This window comes from Mustela nigripes, chromosome 1 (genome assembly GCF_022355385.1).
Source record: "Mustela nigripes isolate SB6536 chromosome 1, MUSNIG.SB6536, whole genome shotgun sequence".
Classification (NCBI taxonomy): domain Eukaryota; kingdom Metazoa; phylum Chordata; class Mammalia; order Carnivora; family Mustelidae; genus Mustela; species Mustela nigripes.
The window spans coordinates 125630795-125652563 of NC_081557.1; the positions used below are offsets into that span (position 1 = coordinate 125630795).

A 21769-nucleotide genomic window follows, 5' to 3' on the forward strand; every position below is an offset into this window, starting at 1 on the left:
CATTTTGGTCTATGTTAATTACTGGTTTGGGAATACTGAGGCCTAGAGCAAAACCCAGAAATCGTGATTTTATAGATGTTTGACCATCTCTGCCCTTTGGAAAATAAGTCTGTTAATGCACATTAATGGTGATACAATAGTTATGGTTCTCTATATGTTAACGCCTACACCACAAACCCTACACGCATTTTCTTACTTAATTCTCACGAAGCGTTTTGAGGCCGCGGACCACAGTGTCCCTATTTTATAGATGAAGAAACTAATGCTTCGAAAGCGGAAGTCACTTGTGCAATGTCTGATGATGAGGCAGGAGCAAAGCTGGGATTCGGTCCTCCATCAGCCTGATGTTAAAGCCCACCATCTCAGCCATTTTGTTGCTCTCACACTCCAAAGAGTTCTTAAATACACTTTTAAAAGCCTGTGGAGAGCTCCTTATTCAAGAAATGCTACAATTTACTGCCTTTACTTCATGCAAACTTATATTAGTCAAAGATTCGGCAGCAGATGTGAGCATCTGTAGACTCTAACCAGGTGTCATGGTATCGTATTAAACTGGCTTCGAAGAGTCCTTTACAAGGAGCCAGAAGCAGCTAGGAAGAGGGCACACATGCAGATGCACAGAAGCAAATGCTCCTACAGACAAACCTATTCAGCCCACATACATTAGCAGGTATGGTCCATCAGAAAAATGTACCATATTGGGACGCCTGGGTGACTCAGTTGGTTAAGCAGCTGCCTTCGGCTCAGGTCATGATCCCAGCGTCCTGGGATTGAGTCCCACATCGGGCTCCTTGCTCGGCGGGGAGCCTGCTTCTCCCTCTGCCTCTGCCTGCCCTGCCATTCTGTCTGCCTGTTCTCGCTCTCTCTCCCTCTCTCTCTCTGACAAATAAATAAAATCTTAAAAAAAAAAAAAAGAAAGAAAAAGAAAAATGTACCATATCATCATATTCTGCACATGTACAGAACTTGGCAGAGTTGAAGTGTTTGAAATAATGCACAAAGGACCTGACTGCAGACAGAGCCTTAGATAGCCTCTTCCTTGACCTCTCCTTCGCCTTGGCTCCTTTACTTCCTTTCCCTCTCTCTCCTTTTACTATTTTTTCTTTACATTTTTTTTTCTTATGACATGTTGTGTTCAAGAATCTGTTGCATGTAGTGCAAGAGAATAAAAAATAATTAAGGCAAGAGCATTTGCTTTCTCCCCTTTCCCAGTTTACTCATTCTGGCACAGCCTGCTTGGTATGTCTTCTTTTCTCCCCCAAACCAGCCCCACTCCTCCTGGGTTTTATCATGCAGATCGGAGTTATCATTGGGGTGGGAGGGGAGGAGGGATGTAAGAAGTAGAAAGGAGCTTGCTGAAAAGAACCCCCCATTCCTTGATCAGGGAGAGAAGAGAGGCAGAAGGACAGAAGAAATGAGAGTGGTAAACCATGAGTGAGTGGAATACTGGAGGAAACTTTGGGTTTAGAGAATGACGTGAGGATACAGGCTTCAGAATATCTACAGACAGACAAACTGAAGATCTTTTAAAATGGAACGAGAGAGGATTTTAAAAACTGTTACTGGGAGTTAAGAATTTTATCTCTTTTACTGTTCTTTGAGGACAAGTAAGTAGAAACTGAAATTACTTTTCTTTTAGCTTGCTGGATTTTTTTTTTTTAATACGATATTATACTGAAAGTGAGCTGTGAGGAATGTGGATTTATTTGGGCCATGTAATGGTTTCAGGAGTAGATAACAGTCTTCACTTATAAAAGTGACCAAAAAGAAAACCTGCTTGATGTACATTACTGTGGAATCTGCCAAGGTATCTGTATGTCAGGTAGACTGTAATTTGGATGAAGAGCCCACTGCTATCAAGGATGGGGTGACTTTTAAGGCAGAAGGTTATAAACTAAATAGGAAAAGAAACGGCTGCAAGAATTACCTCCCCCCAAACTTTGGTTAGCTAAACATTGTAAGTCTAAAAGTCATTCTTTGTTAGAAATGCCTTCTGATATATAATGACTTTCCCTTTGTTTGTGTATACTGAGTTGAAAGAATAAATACAATTTAATTTCAATTACCTAGCAAAACCTTAAGAATGTATCATTTCACAACTATAATCTATATCCTTTATTGTTAATATTTATCAACAATCTGTGAGTTGCTAGAATATTAGTGTAACTATCTTTTCTGATACATTATTTATTTGCATTCTTCTATGGGATGCTGCTGATAAGGCTAGAGATTTAGGTTAACCATGTATATAAGCTAACACCAATGTTAGAAGCATTCTAAGCTATTATAAAGATGCTGACAAGTATGCAAATATAAAGATGGCTACTGTTTTATATATGGAATAATTAAATAATAGTACATGTGATGAATCTTATACTATAAAAGCAAACAAAGTATTAATGTGATGAATTTTGCTTTCATAGTATAATTTTTGATAGGCTACATTATTGCTAAATAATGAGAAGCAAGTAATTCACTGAATGTACTGAGGATTGTTAAAGTTGGTGTTCCTGAAATTATTAAGTGGAATGGAATATTTAGAGAGAAAGAAAATCCATGCATAAAACAGTGCTAAGGGAGGCCCTTCTGTTTCTTAAATTAACTTTATGTTTGCAATATTTGATAGTAGAAGTGGGTCCAACTTTGCAAAAGCCTTGAATGTGACTTTTAGTAAAATATTTTTCTTTTTGAAATTTTAAGACTTTATAAGATACATTTATCTTCTAAAATTCAGAATTTACTCTACTTGTAACATGTGTGGGTCTAAATTGATGATGGCCAAAGGGAATTACTATTTCTTTTCTCAGCACCTGATAAATGCAGGTAGCATTTTCACCTTTAAATGTCAGGGTCTCGATGACCTCCTGCATAAGTTTATTAGAGTAACTATCACTTCTCTTCCCCAAATACCCTTTCTTCATTAGCAGGGATATCAACCCTAAATAAATCCATTATCTTGTCTTAGATTAACCCTATTCTCTCATCCAATAAATAACGCTTTATTGGCAAAGAATGGATGACCAAACTATTCATATGCTTGTCAGAATATTCTTCTATTAATGTAGTCATCATTTATTACTAAATTAAAGCCCTTAAATTAAGATCCATCAGCAAAATTTCAAAATCCCTTCTGTTTCAGATCATCAAAACTATTATTCAGTAATATTTACTTGTGACCGGTTTCTCTAAGCCAAGTTTCTTTGAACAAATCACGTAAACATCTTTAAACAGGTGAACATTATTGAAAGGGAGAAAATTCATGAGGGAAAAAGGGTAAATGTAGGGCATGGTACTAAAAAGTTGGAAATCTTCCAAATTATAAGCTTAAAATACAAATAAGGGAATAAAGAGAGTATGTGGACTTTAAGCCAAGAATGAAAGACGGACTATAAAATGGGAAGGGGAATGCTGAGTGTAACTGTCTGCTGTTTCAGGCCGGCTCCGACATGACCACACGAATTTCAGGGCACTCTTGCCCCCTCTCCACAGCCACACTGAGAAAGCAACATCCTCCAGGCCCTCAAACAGATGAAGATAGTGTTGGTCATACTGCCCAGGGTGGGGAGGTAGGGTAAGGGAGAATTTCAAAAGAGAAGATCTTTTGTATGTTGAATGTTTACTTTGTGATTAGATAACTGGGCAGATATCTCATCAATCGATCAAGGAGTCAATCCTATTTATTAATTGATCATGTATTTTTTTTTTAATAACCAATTCACTAAACAAGGAGTGCTCTGTCCTGCTCTGGGGTTTTAGACCTTTTACCTTGGAAAAGAAGCAAGGAGAGTGGCTAAAGTTAGGTATTAAAGAGAAGGAAAAGACATGACCTTCCATTGGAAATCAAAGCAAGACGTCAGATTTTGTGGAAGTGTTTCATTACAATGGCACAAACAGGCTGCCCTCTAAGATCAACCTGAGCAAGAACTCCATGGCCTGAATCAGGGACAAACGCTCATGTCCGTTCTCCATCCCAGGCACACCCCAACTCCAGCTTCCTGTTCCTTGGTGATTTCTTGGTACCTGTTCCGTTTCCTGTTGTACAACGGTGAATCTGATGCCTTCTCTATTTTGCTCTTAGCATTTTGTATCCAGATCTGACAACAGATCTTTCTTTGGTCCTGCAGCTCTGCCCGTGGACTTGGTCCAAACTTTAAGCTTAGTTCCTGTAAGCCCTCAGTTCTGGGCAAGCTATGTTCCAAAGAGACAATAATAGTCTACCATAAGCAAGACCTGGGCTCTGACAACAGTCCCTCATTCTTTCTGAATGCAAAGGCTACTCTTTACTGTAGCAGTAAGCCTGGGCCTTGAATATGGGCTGCAGTGTTTCCCAAAGCCTTCACCCCAGCTGCAGCAATAAATGACAAGAATTAACTAATGCTGACTCTCACCAAGATACATGCCTGGGAGAAGGGGTTGAGTTCTCACAGGAAGTATCTATAAGGAGCTCTCATTCCAGCCCAAAATCTGGGATAGGAGGCAGAAGGGGTTTGCATACTTCTGTCTTTTAGACACACCCGGGGTTCCTTGGCTTGTATGTGATCTTCCATTCCTGATCTTCTTCCTATCTCCCCGGATACCCCTGCTTTGTACTTAACCACCTTCAGCAAGTCTTGGTCCCAGGCCTTTTTTATTCATCATTATCAACTCTCTAGGAAATCTCCACTCCAGTGCTTCAATATGCTGAATACTTAAAGATTTATACAGTATCGAATGGTATAGTAGCTCCAAACTCGACTTTCTCTTGAGCTATAGACCTACATATACCACTATCTGATCTCTCCTTGGATAACTCCAAACTCCTCAAATTCAACATATTTGAAAGTGAACTCCCCATTTCTCTGCCAGCCTGGGTATCCAGTAGCATTCCCCAGCTTAGTGAATGATAGCAGCATCCATCCAGTTTCATATCTAGGAACCTAGGGCCATCTGAGGAACTCTGTCTTCCCCACTTTCCGTACTTTGTGTACTTCCAAGTCCTGCATAACTTCTGCAACTACTTCCTTCCACCTTCACTACTACTGTTGAAGTCGAGAGACTTAAGTTAGAGTAAAAATAATAAAAGCTCACAATTACCAAATGTTTTTTATATGCAAGGCAGACACTTTTTTCTTTTTTTAAAGATTTTATTTATTTATTTGACAGACCAAGATCACAAGTAGGCAGAGAGGCAGGCAGAGAGAGAGGAAGGGAAGCAGGCTCCCCGCTGAACAGAGAGCCCGACGCGGAGCTCGATCCCAGGACCCTGGGATCATGACCTGGGTTGAAGGCAGGGGCCACCTGAGCCACCCAGGTGCCCCCAAGGCAGGCACTTTTTAAAAACTCTATATAAATGATCTCTCCTAATCACCATATGTATTAGTTTCCTAGGACTAATGCAACAAATTACCACAAACTAGGTAGCTTAAAAGAAATTGATTATTTCACAGTTTTGAAGGCTAGAAGTCTGAAATCAAGGTATCAGCAGAGCCATGTTCCCTCCAAAAGCTCTGGGGGAAGATCCTTCCTGACTCTTCCAGCTTCTGGTGGTTCCTGGCATTCCTTGACTTGTGGCAGCATGACTCCAATCTCTGAACCATCTTCATGTGGTTGTCTTCTCCCTGTATGTGTCCTCTTGTCCTTTGTTTCAAATATCCTTCTGCCTTTTTCTTAAAAGGCCTCTTGTCATTGGATTTAATGCCCACCCAGATAATCCAAGATGATCGCCTCATCTCAAGGCCCTTAGATACATCTGCGAAGACTCTCTTCCCAAATAAGGTAACAATCACAGGCCCCAGGGATTAGGAAGTGGATATTTGGGACCACCATTCAATCCATTACACACTAAAAAAGTTAGTGTACTTATTAGTTCCCTTGAATAGATGAAGCAGTTGAGACTTAGAGAGTTTAAGGGACTTGTCCAAGTTCACACAGCTAATATGAACATTAGATTTATGTTTGAGTTATAGTTTCCATACTTTCAGGAAAACTTTAAGTACTTTTCTGAAAGAAGTACCAGTTTCAAGAAATTTGCCCCTTAGATGCCAAATATTTCTCCTTCAATCCATTCATTACTAGACTATACCAGTAGTGTTATCTTCTGCAATTATAGACCAGATCTGTGCCTGGCATGATGTCTGTCATACAGAGGGTGCTTAATAAACAGCTGGGAATAAATTAATGTGATCATATCACCAGCCTCATCAAAAATCATTAAAATTCCCACATTGCTTAAAATGAGTTTCACACTCTTCAGCAAAGCATTTAAAACCCTTCAACCCTCCATAAAATTCTAAAAAATAATAATTTTGGAATGAGGACAGTCTTCCTAAGAATGTCCAGAAGTCATAGAAAAAGAGGTCGATAAATTTGGCCATGGAATTTTAGCATGGAAAAATTTCACAAGTAAAGTAAAAAACAACAGTGGTCTGGAAAAACATTCATGGCACATATTACACATATGTACCTAATGTCCAAAGGAAGCAGGTACCTTTATTTATTTTTGTAGGAATGTAAACTGATGAAGCTTCTTTGAAGGGAAGTTTAGAAGAAAAAAAAAAAAGTAATTTATCTCTTCCCTAACCCAGCATTTCCACCACTAGGAATTGATTCTGCAGACCATCTCTCACTTTGGCACAAAGCTGTTTACTGCTACACCCTTTGCAATACAGTCTGGTTGGAAATAACCTAGATGCCCACCAATAGGCACTGGTTAAATCCATTATGGTACAACGATAACATGGGACACCACGTGGCCCTTTAAAAATGAGGCACGTCTTTATGCATTAGTGAGGAAGAAGTTAACTCAAGATGCAGAACACTACATATAAAGTACTACAATTTTGTAAACAATGAAAAATACATATATGTTTATTCACTTATGTGGTATACATATATACAAATATTTTTTGAGAAATAAACCTGAAACTTGAAACCGCATTTGCCTTTGAGAAAAAAACAGTAAAACTGAATACCAGGAGGGAGGGAAGGTTTATTTTTCAGTGTAAACTCTATTGTATTGCCTGAATTTATTTTGCCATGTGTTTGCATTGCCCATGAGAGAGAGAGAGAGAGAGAAAGAGAGAGAATGGGAGAGAGAGAATTTATAAGCTAGTTTTCACCTAATTTTCCATCTTGATTTCATACCTGCACCAGACAATTCATTGCTTCCCAAACAAACTAAGTCTGTTCACGTTGAGTGTGAGTGTGTGTGTCTAATATCCTATCATCCTTGACTCCCACACTTTGTCTATAGAAATCCTGCTCTTGAAAAGCTCTCTGTGCAACCTCCCTAATCTTCAGTGTTGGAATCAACCACTCTTATCTCCTGGCTCAGAAAACCCTATTCCTCCTGCCTGGAATTATAGTGAGGTTCTCAAGTTGGCCCTTCTCATTAAAGTAGCTGCTAAAAGGAACTGCTGGCTTCTGTGTTCCCTGGAACACAGCATTGCTGAATGTATGTCATTAACCAAAAACTAGTAAGCAGATGAGTCATCTAGAACAATCTATTTCCCATGATGAATCCTCCTTGGCATGACTATCTAAAATAGCAAATGCAAAATCCTCGAAGCTGAAGATAAAGCCAATACTGTATATCAGATAAAATGATTATGAGAGATATACGTGAAATGGGAAACTACACTTGAACTATATTAGAGCTAAGAGAAAAGTGAAAGAAAAAAATGATTTCTGTTATAATACAGAAAAGATAGCCCGGACATTTTTTTGTTTGTTTTTTAGCCAAACACCAGAACTTTGGTCATAAAATAGACACACACTGATTTTCATCATGGAGCAGGCTACTTCTCAGATCGGAATCAACAGTGCTCTCCATCTTTGCTGCCTCCCCCCATAAAGGTCCATAGCAATGCAATTCACTCGACTGCATAAACACAGTCTTTTCCAAGCAAAATTTCCCAAATCACAAGCTTATGATTTTTATTTATTTTTAATAATTTATTTATGATTATTTATTATAAGTTTATAATTTTTCATTTCATTTCATTTCTTTTTTTTTTTTTTACTTTTTGCCATCATTTAACCCAAGTCTATCCTCAATGATATGGGAATGAGTGTAGATGGTCACATTACCCCACATATTTAACTTTTATGTATCCTAAAGCACTTCTTGGTAATTGATTACATACTGCCTACCATAAGCAATAAAACCAATTTTTTTCTTCTTCTAGAACTGCTATTCTGCTTTGGTCTCTATAGAAAGGTAGAGGACTACCCATTTCTGTTGGTTTTATAACAACATATGAAGTAAAATAAATACAATATAGTAAACATTAAAAATGGCAATGATTAAAAGTTTACTTCAACTTACTGTTAATGCCGTTTCATACTCTTCAGCAGCTAGGTATGCTAAGCCCAAGTAGTAGGAAGCTTCTCCTTCCATCCTTTTGTCACTTCCTAAAGTTGAAAATGTAGAAAAATTGTCATGGCATGAAAGAAACTGATTTACTACAAGGAACAGAATTTTTGCTTTTTAAGACAGCAGAAAGTTGTAACAAAGTGTACAGACTTATGAACAATCCCTGAAACTTCACTGTGTGTTGATCTTAAAAGGCTGATGTTAAAATAAATTACGTGACTCATAAATGTTCGACTATAGTGCATTAGCAGTGTAAGTAAGAGGAGTTTCCCTCTACATATTCAGCTTGATATCATCATTTTGAGATGCATATGTGGTTTCTACACTAGTCCACTATGTAAAGGCTCACAGTCATGCAGCATAGCTGCTGCTACAGACATGGAATAACTGATAAAGGGTACCAGCTTTACAGGGTGCACAAACATATACATGGAGAAAGGGACATTCGGGCAAGTCTCTAACAGGGCAGATAATTAGCAAATTAAGGAATTATTGTTTTGATTAGGTTTAATTTAAAAGCTATCGGTTAAAACCTGGGGTGAAAATGACTGACACCTTGCCTTCTTGGTACAACATCCCATGTGTATTTTGAAATCCAAACACATTTTGTCTTTGCTAATGACTAGTAATGCTTTTCATCATCTTTTCAAAGGAACTGTGTAGACTTTCTAATTTCTTTGAATGTGTTTTGTTCCAGGAATTATCAAAATCTTCTTTCCAAAGCAATATGTGTAGATGTGTAAGGTGCTTCATTAAGACAGATCTCATACCATCTATAAATACACACGTTTTCACATTTATATACTAAATATATGTAAACAGACTTACCAGACCATTGAAGGCTCTTAGTTTTGAAAAGAATACTATCCTCTTTCTACTTTTTGGCTTTCAGTGTTACCTAACTCCTGGGTAATACAAATGCCTGAGGATCTACACCTCCCCACCCCCCACTCCCGCCTCCTTTAGATGTCTGAACTCTGTGTTCCAGCCATGATGGATATCAGCAGGAGCTAACAATTCTCCACACTGCGTTTCTCTCACAACTCACTGAATTACCACTTGTGAGGCAGTGGCTCAACTGAAACACTACAGGAAAACAGGATGGCAAATGCCAGTGACAGTATTGTTATTATTCTCAACCAATTTCATGATTGCGGAGAATTATACCCTGAAAATCTCACTTCAGCAGAGATGATGGTGCCAATGATCCAGCCTGGGGATTTTTAACTCTTACAATTTATCTGGGCCTTAACTTCTTCTCTGCTATAGGTTTATAAGTGCTGAGGATAAGGATGGACCTAGGGAAGGGGAGAATGGGGTAGGAAGGAGAGGTTATGACGGGAAGTTGCCTCTTGCATATTTAAAAGTTGATTATTTATAAGTTGTAGTTGCTCTATTAAATGTTGTAACTGTGTTAAAGTACTAACAGTGTCATGTACTGATTTAGTATCACCATTTGCATCCAATTTTATGTAAAGGGCAGCCTAGCAAAGAAAAGAAAAATCGACCCTTGTTGATAGATTTAGAGGCAGCTAATTGAAACAGTTGAGTCACACTAAATATTAGTTTTAAAATAGGATTTAAGCCCAAGAACTTCTCCTGCTTCCTAAATGAAACAAAATTAAGTAAAGTGAAAGCATAAAATAATGGAGGGAAATGTCAGCATTATTAAAGTTGAATAACACATATACCAAAGGAAAAAAGGCAAAATACTATTTATATTATTGTGTAGTTTATTTGGGTGGGTTAAATTAGTATTGGCTTTAATGATTTAATAATCATTCAGGTTAAAGGAAATATGGTGTTTCATTTTCAAGACCTAAATTGTCCATTCTTATACTGGTATGTCTGTAGAGACTATAAAGAAGGGGTCATCATAGGGGTCTAATAGGTAGAGACAATGTGTTTGGGAATAACTCAAATGTTTCGTTAAAATATATCTTAAAACTTCATTCTTTATTTGGCTAACATATATTCACTAATTCATTAATTCACTAAATATTATTGAGGACCTATTCTGTTTCAGGCACAGCTCTAAGCACTTGGAATACACCACTAATCAGAAACATTTTCTGTCCTTGGAGAGCTTACATTTTAGAGGAAAGGGACAGAAAGACATACAAAATAAATAATAAACATAATAAATTTTGTGGTAAATTGTATGGTGATAAGTACTCTGGTAGAAAAAAATATATACAGCAGGGCAAGGGGAATTGAGAGTGCTAAGTGGGGGGTAAAAAGAAAAAAGCAGGTTTCAATATTAAGTACTGCTGTCAAGGTAGTAGATCCAACTGAGAAAATGGTATTCACAAGAAAATGAAATTGGGAATTGATAACAAAGCTTATGGGAGACCCACAAGTATGTGGAAATTAAACATATTCTTAAATAACAAGTAGGTCAAAGAAGAACTCAGAAGGTAAACCAGAAAATACTTTGAAATGAATGAAAACAAACAAACAAAACAACAATGAAACCTAACGGGATCCAGGCAGTGCATACTGTATAGCTATAGATACCTATTTTTAAAAATAAGGAACATCTTTTCACCTTCTAAAACTAGAAAAAGAAGAACTGACTGAATCTGAAGGAAGCAGAAGGAAGAAAATAATAAAGACTAGACTGGAAATAAGTAAAATAGAACAACAATAGAGAAAGTCAACAAAACTAAAAATTGTTTCATGGAAAGGTCAACAAAATTGACAAACCTTTAAGCTAGACTGAACAAGGAAAAAAGAGAGATGTCTCAAGTTACTTAAATCAGGAACAAAAGAGGAAAGATCACTATAGAACTTAGAGAAATAAAAAGGACTATTAGGGAATATTATCCAACTATACCAACAAATTAGATAAACTAGATGAAATAGACAAATTACTAGAAAGGTATAAACTACTGAAATTGACTCAAGAAGAAAAAATCAGAATAAATCCACAAGTAAAGAAATGGAATTAGTAATCAAACGAATTAGTAATCAAACCGTTTTCCACATAGAAAATCCCAGGCCCAGAGGGCTTCCCTGGGGAATTCAACCAAATATTGAAAGAATAATCAATACCAATTTTTCATAAACTCTTCCAAAAATTAAGAGAAAACACTTCCGAAATCATTCTATGAAGCCAGTATTATTTTGACATCAAACCAGATAAAGACATCATAAGAAAACTACAAACCAATATCTGTTATGAATATAGATACTAAAAGCCTCAACAAAATAATTAGCAAAGTGAATCCAGCAACATATAAAAAGGATTATGTACCACGATCAAATGGGATTTATCCCAGGAATGCAAGATTGATTCAACATATGCAAATCAGTCAAAGTAATATGCCATATGAATAGGAAGGCTAAAAACCAAATGACCATCTTAATAGATGGAGAAAAAGTATTTGACAAAATCTAATCTTTTGCATGATAAACATCTTCAACAAACTTAGAAGAGAACTTAATAACATTAAGGAATATCTACAAAAATCCCACAGCTGACATTATTCTTAATTGGCAAAAGACTGAGAGCTTTCACCCTAAGATCAGGAAGAAGACAAAGACGTATACCGGAATCAATTCTATTTAACGCTGTGCTGGAAGTTCTAGCTCGCGCAGTCAGTCCAGAAAAACAATGGCATTGTAAAGACACTGCAAAGGAGGCAGACTTGAACTGCTAAGGGCTTTTTGGCTGGGCCCGAGAATTAAATTGACTTAAGACAGATTAATAGAAGAAAAAAACACACCAATTTGCGTATTAGGTGACATGGGAACGTTCAAAAGGAATGAGGAGCCAAAGCAACTGTGAAATCTACATGCTTCAGTATTGGATGGAACAAAGGGAGGCGCTTGTGGGAAAGTAAGTAAGCAATGCAGGGAGACTAAAGGAAAATAAAGATGATTTTAGTAAAGTCTGTACGGAAGTCTCTTGGCTCTGACTTTTCATAGAAGAATGTGTCTTTTCTTGTGGCACAGGGAGGGCAGTTTCTAATCTCGTGTCTTCAGGAGGAAAAGGGGAGATTACATACCCTTCTTATATCTCTGTTGTTTTTCAAGTGATTTTAACTCAAATTCTCTTAATGCCAAAGTGGTTTTGTGGGTTGTATATTCTGTCCCCACTCGGCACCGAGATCAGGAAGGAAGAAGTTAAGTTATATTTGCAGATAACGCAATATTATACCTGGAAAAATCCTAAAGAATCCACAAAAAACCGTTAAGGCAAATAAACATATTCAGGGGATACAAGATCAACATACAAAAGTTAATTTTTTTTTCTTTTATTTTTTATAAACATATATATTTTTTTATTTTTTTTTAATTTTTATTTTTTTATATAAACATATATTTTTATCCCCAGGGGTACAAAACTTAATTTTATTTCTACCTTCAAGTAGTGAAAAATCTGAAAATGAAAGAAAAAAATTCATTTCTAATAGCATCAGAAAAAAACTGTTAGAAATAAATTTAACAAAAGGGCAAGCTGTATATACTAAAAATTATAAAACATCATTGAAAGAAATAAAATATGTAATAAATGGACAGATAACCAATACTCATGGATTGGAAAACTTAGTGTTAAGGTAGCAGTATTCTCCCAATTTCTTGACAGTTTCAATTCAATCCTTATGAAAATTCCAGCTGTCCCTTCTGCAGAAATGTACAAGGTAATCCTAAAATTCATGTGGAAATGCAAGTGATGCAGAATAGTCAAAACAATCTTGAAAAAGGATAGTAGAGGACTCACATTTCTTAATTTCAAAACTTACTACACAACTACAATAATCAAGAATATGTGGTAGTGGAATAAGGACAGATACATAGATCACTACAATAGACTTGACAGTCCAGAAAACAACCCTCACATTTATGGGCAATTAATTATTGATGAGGGTCCTAAGACAAATTATTGGAAAAGAATAGTGTATGTATAACAAATAGTACTGGGACAGCTGGATATCCACATGGAAAACATAAAGTTGGACCTTTATCATATTCCCCTTCACACACACTTAAAAATAGACTATAGGGGCGCCTCTGTCAAATAAATAAATAAAATCTTAAAAAAACAGACTATAGACTTAATTAAATATAGGAGTTAAAATTGTATAAAACAGAATAAAATGTAGGAGTAAATCTTCAAGACCTTGGATTTGTAAAAGCCTTCTTAGTTATAATACCAAAAACACAAACAACAAAACAAAAAAATAAATTATTTTGGACTTCACCAAAATCAAAAACTTGTACTTCAAAGGAAAGTGAAAAGAAAACCATTATTTTCAAGTCATATCTCGGATGAAGAACTTGCACCTAGAATACATCAATACTTAAAACAATTCAATAATAAATCGACAACCCACTTGAAAATGGGCAAAGAATCTGAATAGACATTTCTACAGAGAAGCTATGCAATTGAGCTATACGCCCATAAAAAGATGTTCAACATCATTAGCTAACAGGGAAATACAAATTAAATCCACAGTGTAGTGCCATTTTATACTTAATAAGATGGCTATAAACAAAAAGAAGGACAGCAACAAGTGCTGGTGAGAAAGCTTATGGAAGAACTGAAACCCTTACACATTGCTGGGAAGAATGTAAAATAGGACAGCTACTTTAGAAAACTCTATGTCATCTCTTCCTTAAGTTAAACATAGAGTTACCCTATGACCCAGCAATTCCACTTCTAGGTCTGGAGACAAAAGACTTAAAACTTGTACACAAATGTTCATAGTAGCATTATTCATAATTGACAAAAGGTGGGAGAAACATAAATGTTCATCAACTGATGAATGGATAAAGAAAATATGACATAACCATACAATGGAATATTATTCAGCCATAAAAAAGGAATATAGTAGTAATACATGCTATAAGATGGATGAACCTTGAAAACATTATGCTAAGTGAAAGTAGCTGGACACAAAGGACACACATTATGTGATTCCATTTATATGAACTTTCCAGAATAGTTAAATCCAAGGAGACAGAAGTTAACATAATAGTTATTAGGGGAGAGGGAAAGTCGAATATGGAGAGTGACTTCTACTGAGTTTCGCATTAGTGTTTTGGTTGTACAGCTTTGAGACTATACTAAAGACCAATGAATGACTGAAAAATGAAAATAAATAGAATAATCAAAAGATGAGACCACTGCATGGCCAGTATTATCCTTGTGCATTAAACCAAGTGCCCTAGTAAAGGAGTTGGGCCACAGTGTATGTCAGGACTCATTAAATGTTATGCAAACCAGGGTGGGAGGCATGCTTCATTAGGCAGGCAATCATCAGTTTGCTGCTTCAGTCTCCTTAACTAAAGTAAGACATACTGGCAAGAAGAAATACTTTGTCTCAGGGCATTCAGCTGTTGTCAGAGCTCTTGTAAGATACTGTGTGATCCCTTAACCTATCTACTTTGTTATACAGGAAACGCAGGGCAAATATTTATCACCTTTAAAAGATATTTAAAAAATTATCCTAGCATAAGATTTCTCCTGTTCTCCTTATCTGTCCTTTGAAAAGTAAAAGACACTTTTAAAAGGAGACTGTCTGGCAGGCTCTGACTGTGTGAAGACATCCTCGGAGCCTTTTTTCTTTATAAACTACCTTACAATTTAGCAAATGTGAACCTAAAGCAAAATACCTTTTTCCTAATTAATACATTACTTTCTATGGAAAATCCACATAACCTTCCATCTGACTAAAGTTAGCTGCTGAAATTGATCTAAGGGCTAACTATTCATGTGACTGTTTACCCCTTTGGGGAAGGTACTAGATCACCAGTCATTCAAAAGCAGTTCATTCAGTGGGATACATCTTTCAATGAGGATGATTTCCTATAAGTATTATAATATCATTAAAAAGAAGTAACGGAGAGAATAAGCTAAGATGTTTACTTTAACTCTTTAGAAAATTAAAATCACAGCCAGAAATTCAGTCTCGCTTATTCCAAATAAACCGTATGTTACTTGATAAACCAATCAATTAAATATATCCTGAACTAATACACTTTAAGGAGCATAGTTTCTTTTTCTCCTTCATAAAAAGTCAACTCTTTTGATAAATAATGGTAATAAAATACCTTTACATTTTACAAAGTAAAAGCTTATGAGTATATGCTCCAAATTTTTTCTTTATATTTTACACATATACACATGATATAGAATATTGAGGGAAATATTGAAATGAAAAAATGAAAGCATTTTTACTGCTGTAAATGTGCATATGAATCACCAGGAGTGCTTCCTAACCTGCAGATTCTGAGTCAGGAGGTCTGGGGTGGAGCCTGAGATGCTGCTTTTCTTATGAGCTTCTAGTGACGCTGATGCTACCAGTGCAAAGGCCACACTTTGACAGGCAAGCGTCCAAAATATACCAGAGTTCTATTTTTCTGTTACTCCTAACTAAATATTTATCATTATCTTCCCTTACCTGACCATAAGGACTTACAAACATTGAGAGGTCTCTCAGATTGAGAGAAATATACATCCTCAATCACACACAGAGACACACACCCTTAACTTTTGCAAATGACCTTACCTTGTCATTATAGGTTCATTGTTTTATAATGCTACTCCCAGAGGCTTATAATTTTGGAGATAAAGCTTTCAGGAAATTAATGGGTTTCTTGTTGTCAGCACTAAGGCACCTCTGTTTTACAGTGAAGTCTGAAAGTATATTGATGGCATTTGTCTTTGCATTTCATAGGAAATAATCACCCAAACACTTGACGAGGTTTACTTCACTCTTGGGAGAAGCAGTGTCTGCCCATTAAAGGAAGCTATGCGAGAGTGTTCTTTTCCACCCACCTTCTTTGGCTATTTCAGAAGCTTTTATTAGAATTCTGATGGCCTGTTTGTATTCTTTATTTTCCAGCATTTTGTCTGAGAGTAATCTGTATGTCCTCAGGAGACTCTCACAGGCCAACAAGTTGAGAAAGCGGCCTGTCTCGTCCTTCCATATCCGCCCTTGCGTCAACTGATGGAATGCTTCATAATGCTCAGCAGCTTCCAGAAGCTGACCTGAAGAATAAAAGCCATTCATAAATATAAACCACAGGCCAGAGCACATTTTCAAAAATTTTGTATACATCTTGTGTTTTACTATTAAAGGGGGGTGGAGACCATGGAATACAGTCAAGCATTTCTAAGGATGAAGAAGACATAAGCTGGGAAAGGAGCGATCTCAATCTGGACCTCAGATTCAGCGATGATTTCGGATGAACACCTGCTGGATGTGTCTTGGCAAGTAGAGGATTACGCATGTTTAGAAACGGGGTGAAAACCCAGTAATAATTATTAATAGCAGTGCTGTTAGCTGATCTTTATTTGACATTATGTACGTAAGGTCAGGTGCTACATGCTTTGTATGAATTTCTCATTGAATCTTCAAAACAATCCTGTGAAACAGGGATTGCTATGACCCCATTTTTACAGATGAGAAAGTGAGGTTAGGATTTTTGCCCATGGTTGCACGGCTAGTGGCTCTGTACATCCAGGCAGTCTGAGTTCAGAACCCATGCTCTCCACTACCTTCCTACACTGCTTTTCAACAGACAGCACCTCTTTCATTCCCAAGAAGATTCAGTTACCTTAAGAAAGGAGGCGTCTGTTCCAAATTTTAAATTCAATTATTATGCAGGCATTTGTATATTCTGTTTCATCTTTAGTAATTAAAATACAACTTAACTGCTTTTCAGGATTATATTTTATAATACAATTCAAAATATATCGTCTCAAAGCCAGAACTCCAAATTAGCTTTCAGTCATTTCACTCCTTGAACTACGAGCAAGCCTGTTTCTGGAAGAGTAGTGTGCAGTTCCACGCTGTGGACTGTATTCTATGTGTGAACTGCCTTGTGAAAATCCTCACAATACTCTGCAGTGTAAATACGCTTTCACGGTACTGGGAGTTACCTACACTGAAATCAACTGGAAAGGCACTTATATGTGGGCATTCCAATAGTAGTGGTTAAGACTGGTGCGGGCTCCAAGCACACAGCTTGGGTGCTTATCCCAGCTTTACCCTCTCCGCTGTTCAGTTTCAGGCTAATTCCTACCCTTTCTGTGCATGAGTTTAATTCTTTTACAAAATAGAATGATAGTGTACACTATTTAAGGTGTTATTGTGAGAAATGGATCAATATATGTTTAATACCTGAACACTGTATTCTCTAAGCATAACTTATTCTTCCTGCAAAAAATGTAGTTGAGTCTTTATGACACTATTACCACGGCTGATTAAATTAACCTATGCAAGTCTTATCAGGCTCAACATATTTTCTCAAATAGGTTTCATTAGGTATCACAGGTTAGATAATCTAGAGTATGGCAGCCACTGCCATGACTCTTCCAAATAATTTCCCCCTATTTTTGCCCTGAATTTGATGTCAGAATTAGTATTGAAGTAGTAAAGTATATACACATAAGTAAGAACAGCATTCACAGAGAAATACAATAAACAGAAGTAGATAATCAGTAAATAACCTCTAAAAACACTGAGTAGAGACGTGGCCAGTCTGAGCCCCTGTTGCACCATGCAGGAGGGCATAGATGCTGGGATACACACAGAGAGGGGAATGTGTACAGCAGAGACATTTAGAAACTTATCTTATGAAATTTCCACATGATACAAGAATACAGAGCCATAAATATGATACTATACAAGAATATTTCATTACATGGACAGGTGTTTGTGGTAAGTGAAAATATTGGAAAACAGAAAACATTTACAAAGCATGATCAGCGTTACTTGGTTGACTGATGGTTTCAATTTCCTTTCTGATTATTGGCATTTTCTAATGTTTCTATCATCAAAATATGTTTATTTTGTAATAAAAATATAGGATAGAAGCTATTTTAAAATGATGCCCAATCCTTTTTCATTTTGATGCAAATACTTAAGGTTGAAGTTCACTGTTCTAATCTATCTTCACATTTAACTCACAATTTTTCTCTTACTTCCCACAATAGCAGGCATACTTTCTCATCTCTTTCCTGTAGCACCTTTCACCAGAAACACCTTTCCTCAAATACCCATGACCCTCGTTTTTTTAAAAACTCAAATGGAGCACTGACATATATGTGTGTTATGTTTCCTCTGTTAACTATATTTCTGCCTGTAAAGTATAGCTCTGTATTCCTAGAAAAATGTATACCAGAGTTCTTTTTTTTTTTCCTTTCCCATCCAGCATCCATCTACTCATAAAGTACAGGCACATATTTCTCTTTGGTCATGTGAATAGGGAAAGATAGATACAGAGAACTGTACGTAAACCAGTTAGCTCCAAAAAGAAAAAAAAAAAATTGTGATTGTAAGGAGACTAGGAAGGACCTAATGGCATCTGTGGTTACACACAACAGCCAGTTAGAAAGAGGGTCCAAAGGTGTGCTATAAAATAAAAGATTCACTCACACTTCCAGGAGGAGAGCCAGGAGGTGAAGCTTTGGATAACCCACTAAATACAATGAGATGCAAATAAGGCAGAAAGATGTATATAGTATTATGAGAACGGATGGCCATGTCCAAGATCTGGTCTACCTGGGAGCAGAAAGAAGAGGCAGGGAGAGGAAGGGAAGGGTAGAAAGTAGGGAAAGGAGAGGTAGAGAGAATGGAGAAAGGAATGAAGGTGAGAAGAGTAGAGAAAAAGTGGGGTTTGTATTCCCTAACAGCTAGACTCCTCTTCGTGTTACAGGTGCTATTCAGCATCCTGGACAGGCTGTCTAAGCAGAAATGAAATACAGGGGGTTTCAGGGACATTGGTTTCAGTTGGTTACTATGGCCAGCAACCTTGGAATAAGGTTAAGTTTGATTTTTTACTAAAGATTTGAGGGCTCATATTGGTGTCTTACTTAGCTCATGATTATTGGCCAAGGTTCAGCTCTCAGAAGAGTAAAATTAAGGTTTCTCATGAGAAAGGAGCCTGGTCCAAGATGCTGGGGAGAAAGAACAAGGTATTACTCTTTCCCGAAGGCCTACTGGATGCTCATGAAGATGGAAAGTTTTTCCCCCATACATTATCTTACTTAACCTTCCCCAAACTGAAGTATATATTATCATAACTTTTACGTTAAAGAGAAAATTGAGGCTCACAAAGGTTAAATGACTTAAATAGCTAAAAAGGGATGTTTAGGATTTAAATCCAGGATCATAAAAATCCCATGCCTCTTGGTTCCACCACCCCAGGTGCTGGTCAAGAATCCAAGCCTCAGGAATAAGGGTGAAGTAAGTTCCATTCTCCGGACATAAATCTCTCAAGTTAAAAACAATGTTAGAGCTGTATGATTTCTGGTCTTTTCCAGTTCTATAACTCTTTGACTCTATTCAGGCAATTGCAGGTAATTTCTAACATAAAAGCACAGATATTAGCCCCTAATGTGCTTCTGATTGGTCTTTCTGAAGGAGCCTGATGGATAACCAGCAATGCATCCTGCATCTAAATTCCCTACTTTCCCATAAAGCATGTGGTGACATCCATGGGGCTCCTGGAATTCCTAGGGTGCCCCAGACTTAGTCAGCTGTGGCCACATCTAGGATCCACTTTCCCTTCCTTAACCACATTGCCACAGATGAGGCCACTGGGGATTCTATTTTAAACCGAGGTGCCTAAACAGAGACAGTAGTGTTTCCAGTAGTTCTCAGATGTGGAAAATGTATTTCTAAACTTATTTGGTGGCAAACAGACGAGTACAGAAGCCAACAAGGTTTTGATCCAAATAATCATAAGCACACAAATGACTTGGCTACACTTTCTGAAGGCTGGTCAGAATTGAAAGCACATATTATAATATGGTATATTTGATTTTAAAATATTAAAATATAGTCTATACTATGAAGGGAGCATAGTAATTTAAATATGCAAGTATTTCCCTTTAAGCATGATTAACAATGGAATGATTTCCATTTAATTTATATTTTCAACTATGAATAGGAGTTCAAAGATTTTCTTACTTTCTGGGTAAAGACTGATATTAGTATTAAGACTAAATATTTATTAAGACATAATGTATCCTGTTTTATCTGAAAAAAATCAAATTTAATGTACTTGAGAGAAATATTACAAAAGGCCATCATTATAATGGTCATTTTGACAAAGCTAAATGTAAAAATAAATGAAAATCATGAACCAGTATTTTGGCTTACAGCATCCTGTTGTAACTTCTTTAAAGTGTTCATATATAGTCTACTCTTTGTTACCAAAGAAACTTTAAAATATCAGAAACAGGTGAGATTTCCAGATCCTACAATGAATTTTGTGGAAGGACAAGTGTCTAGACAACTGTCCTTCTCTGGAATTGTCATGTGGTAACATTGTTTTCCATTGAAGAAGAGGGCAGAGAGAATTACAACAAGGTACCCCCAAAATAAAAGTTAACTGAAAATGAGAGAGAAAAGAGAAGCTTTCAGGAATATTCATCCATAGGAAAGGTCTCTGGGGGCATGTGAGCTTTCTCAAGTGGCAGGAGGAATTACAAGCAAATCTTCATCATCCCTCTAATAACAAAGGTCTCGGGAAGAACCTCGGTAAAGACAACTAGGGCTCAACTAAGTGCCTGGAATGTATGGTTCTATGCGAAGCAAAAATCCAGAGACATCACTAATATTTCAAGTGAAGTGAATATTTCGAGGAAGAAAATGGAGCCAAAATGTTTTGTGGGAGGGAGTCAAGTCCTCCACCAAGACCATCAGAAATCATTTCACTCAATAATACAAGGTGCTACCAGAAAGCACTTAGGAGATACACCGACAAGTGTATAAAACAAGTCTCCTGGTATGGATGGAAATATACTAAGCCTTGGTTCTGGGGTTTTTGCTTGTTTGTTTGTCTTAGAAATAATTACAGGACATCTACATAAACAATAGGGAGGTTGGTATGCATTTACAGCTTTTCACCTGAAGGAAAGTGCACTCTTAAAAGAAAACTCTTACAAAGTAGATTCACTTTACCTAAAGCCCACACATCCAAGAAATCCATCCATTTATTCGAAAAATACAAACAAAACCCAAACAATGTGGTAAACTGCAAAATGCTTGGTAGGATGTTAAGACAAACGCTATGTAGAGAAAATAAGATTTTATATATTTGGGTATTATCCAAATTGTTGCTTACCCCTCTTCCCTGCACAATATCTCTGAAAGTTTATAGATATTTGTTGTATCACAGCAGATGTCTAGAACAAATATTAAGCAAAAGAGAATGTATATGATCTCTCCCATTTTAGTTTTTTTTTAAAGTAGGAAGATTGACTAGATATTAACACAAATGGGTTTAAATGTGAAGCTGCCATAAAAGCAGGAACATAAATGTAATTCTCCCAGCCGCTATTTTGATGCACATTTTTGATTCCATGAATATTTTATGAAATGGCCCAAACTAAAGCCATATAACATTCCTGCATTACTGATGCTTGCGCCCGTAAGCTACGAACATTAGAGGCAT

The 21769-nt window shown here is 36.7% G+C and overlaps 1 protein-coding gene across 4 annotated transcripts in view; it reads right to left on the reverse strand.

Moving 5' to 3' along the window:
* The window catches only part of TTC29 (tetratricopeptide repeat domain 29), a 236264-nt gene that overhangs the window by 132908 nt on the left and 81587 nt on the right, over positions 1-21769 (reverse strand). For all 4 annotated transcript variants that reach the window (XM_059373391.1, XM_059373409.1, XM_059373400.1 and 1 more), the window contains 2 exons: positions 16140-16352; positions 8306-8391 (listed from right to left, as the gene is read on the reverse strand). In XM_059373391.1, the coding sequence (XP_059229374.1) occupies positions 8306-8391; positions 16140-16352 (299 nt within the window). The remainder of the gene's footprint in view (positions 1-8305; positions 8392-16139; positions 16353-21769) is intronic.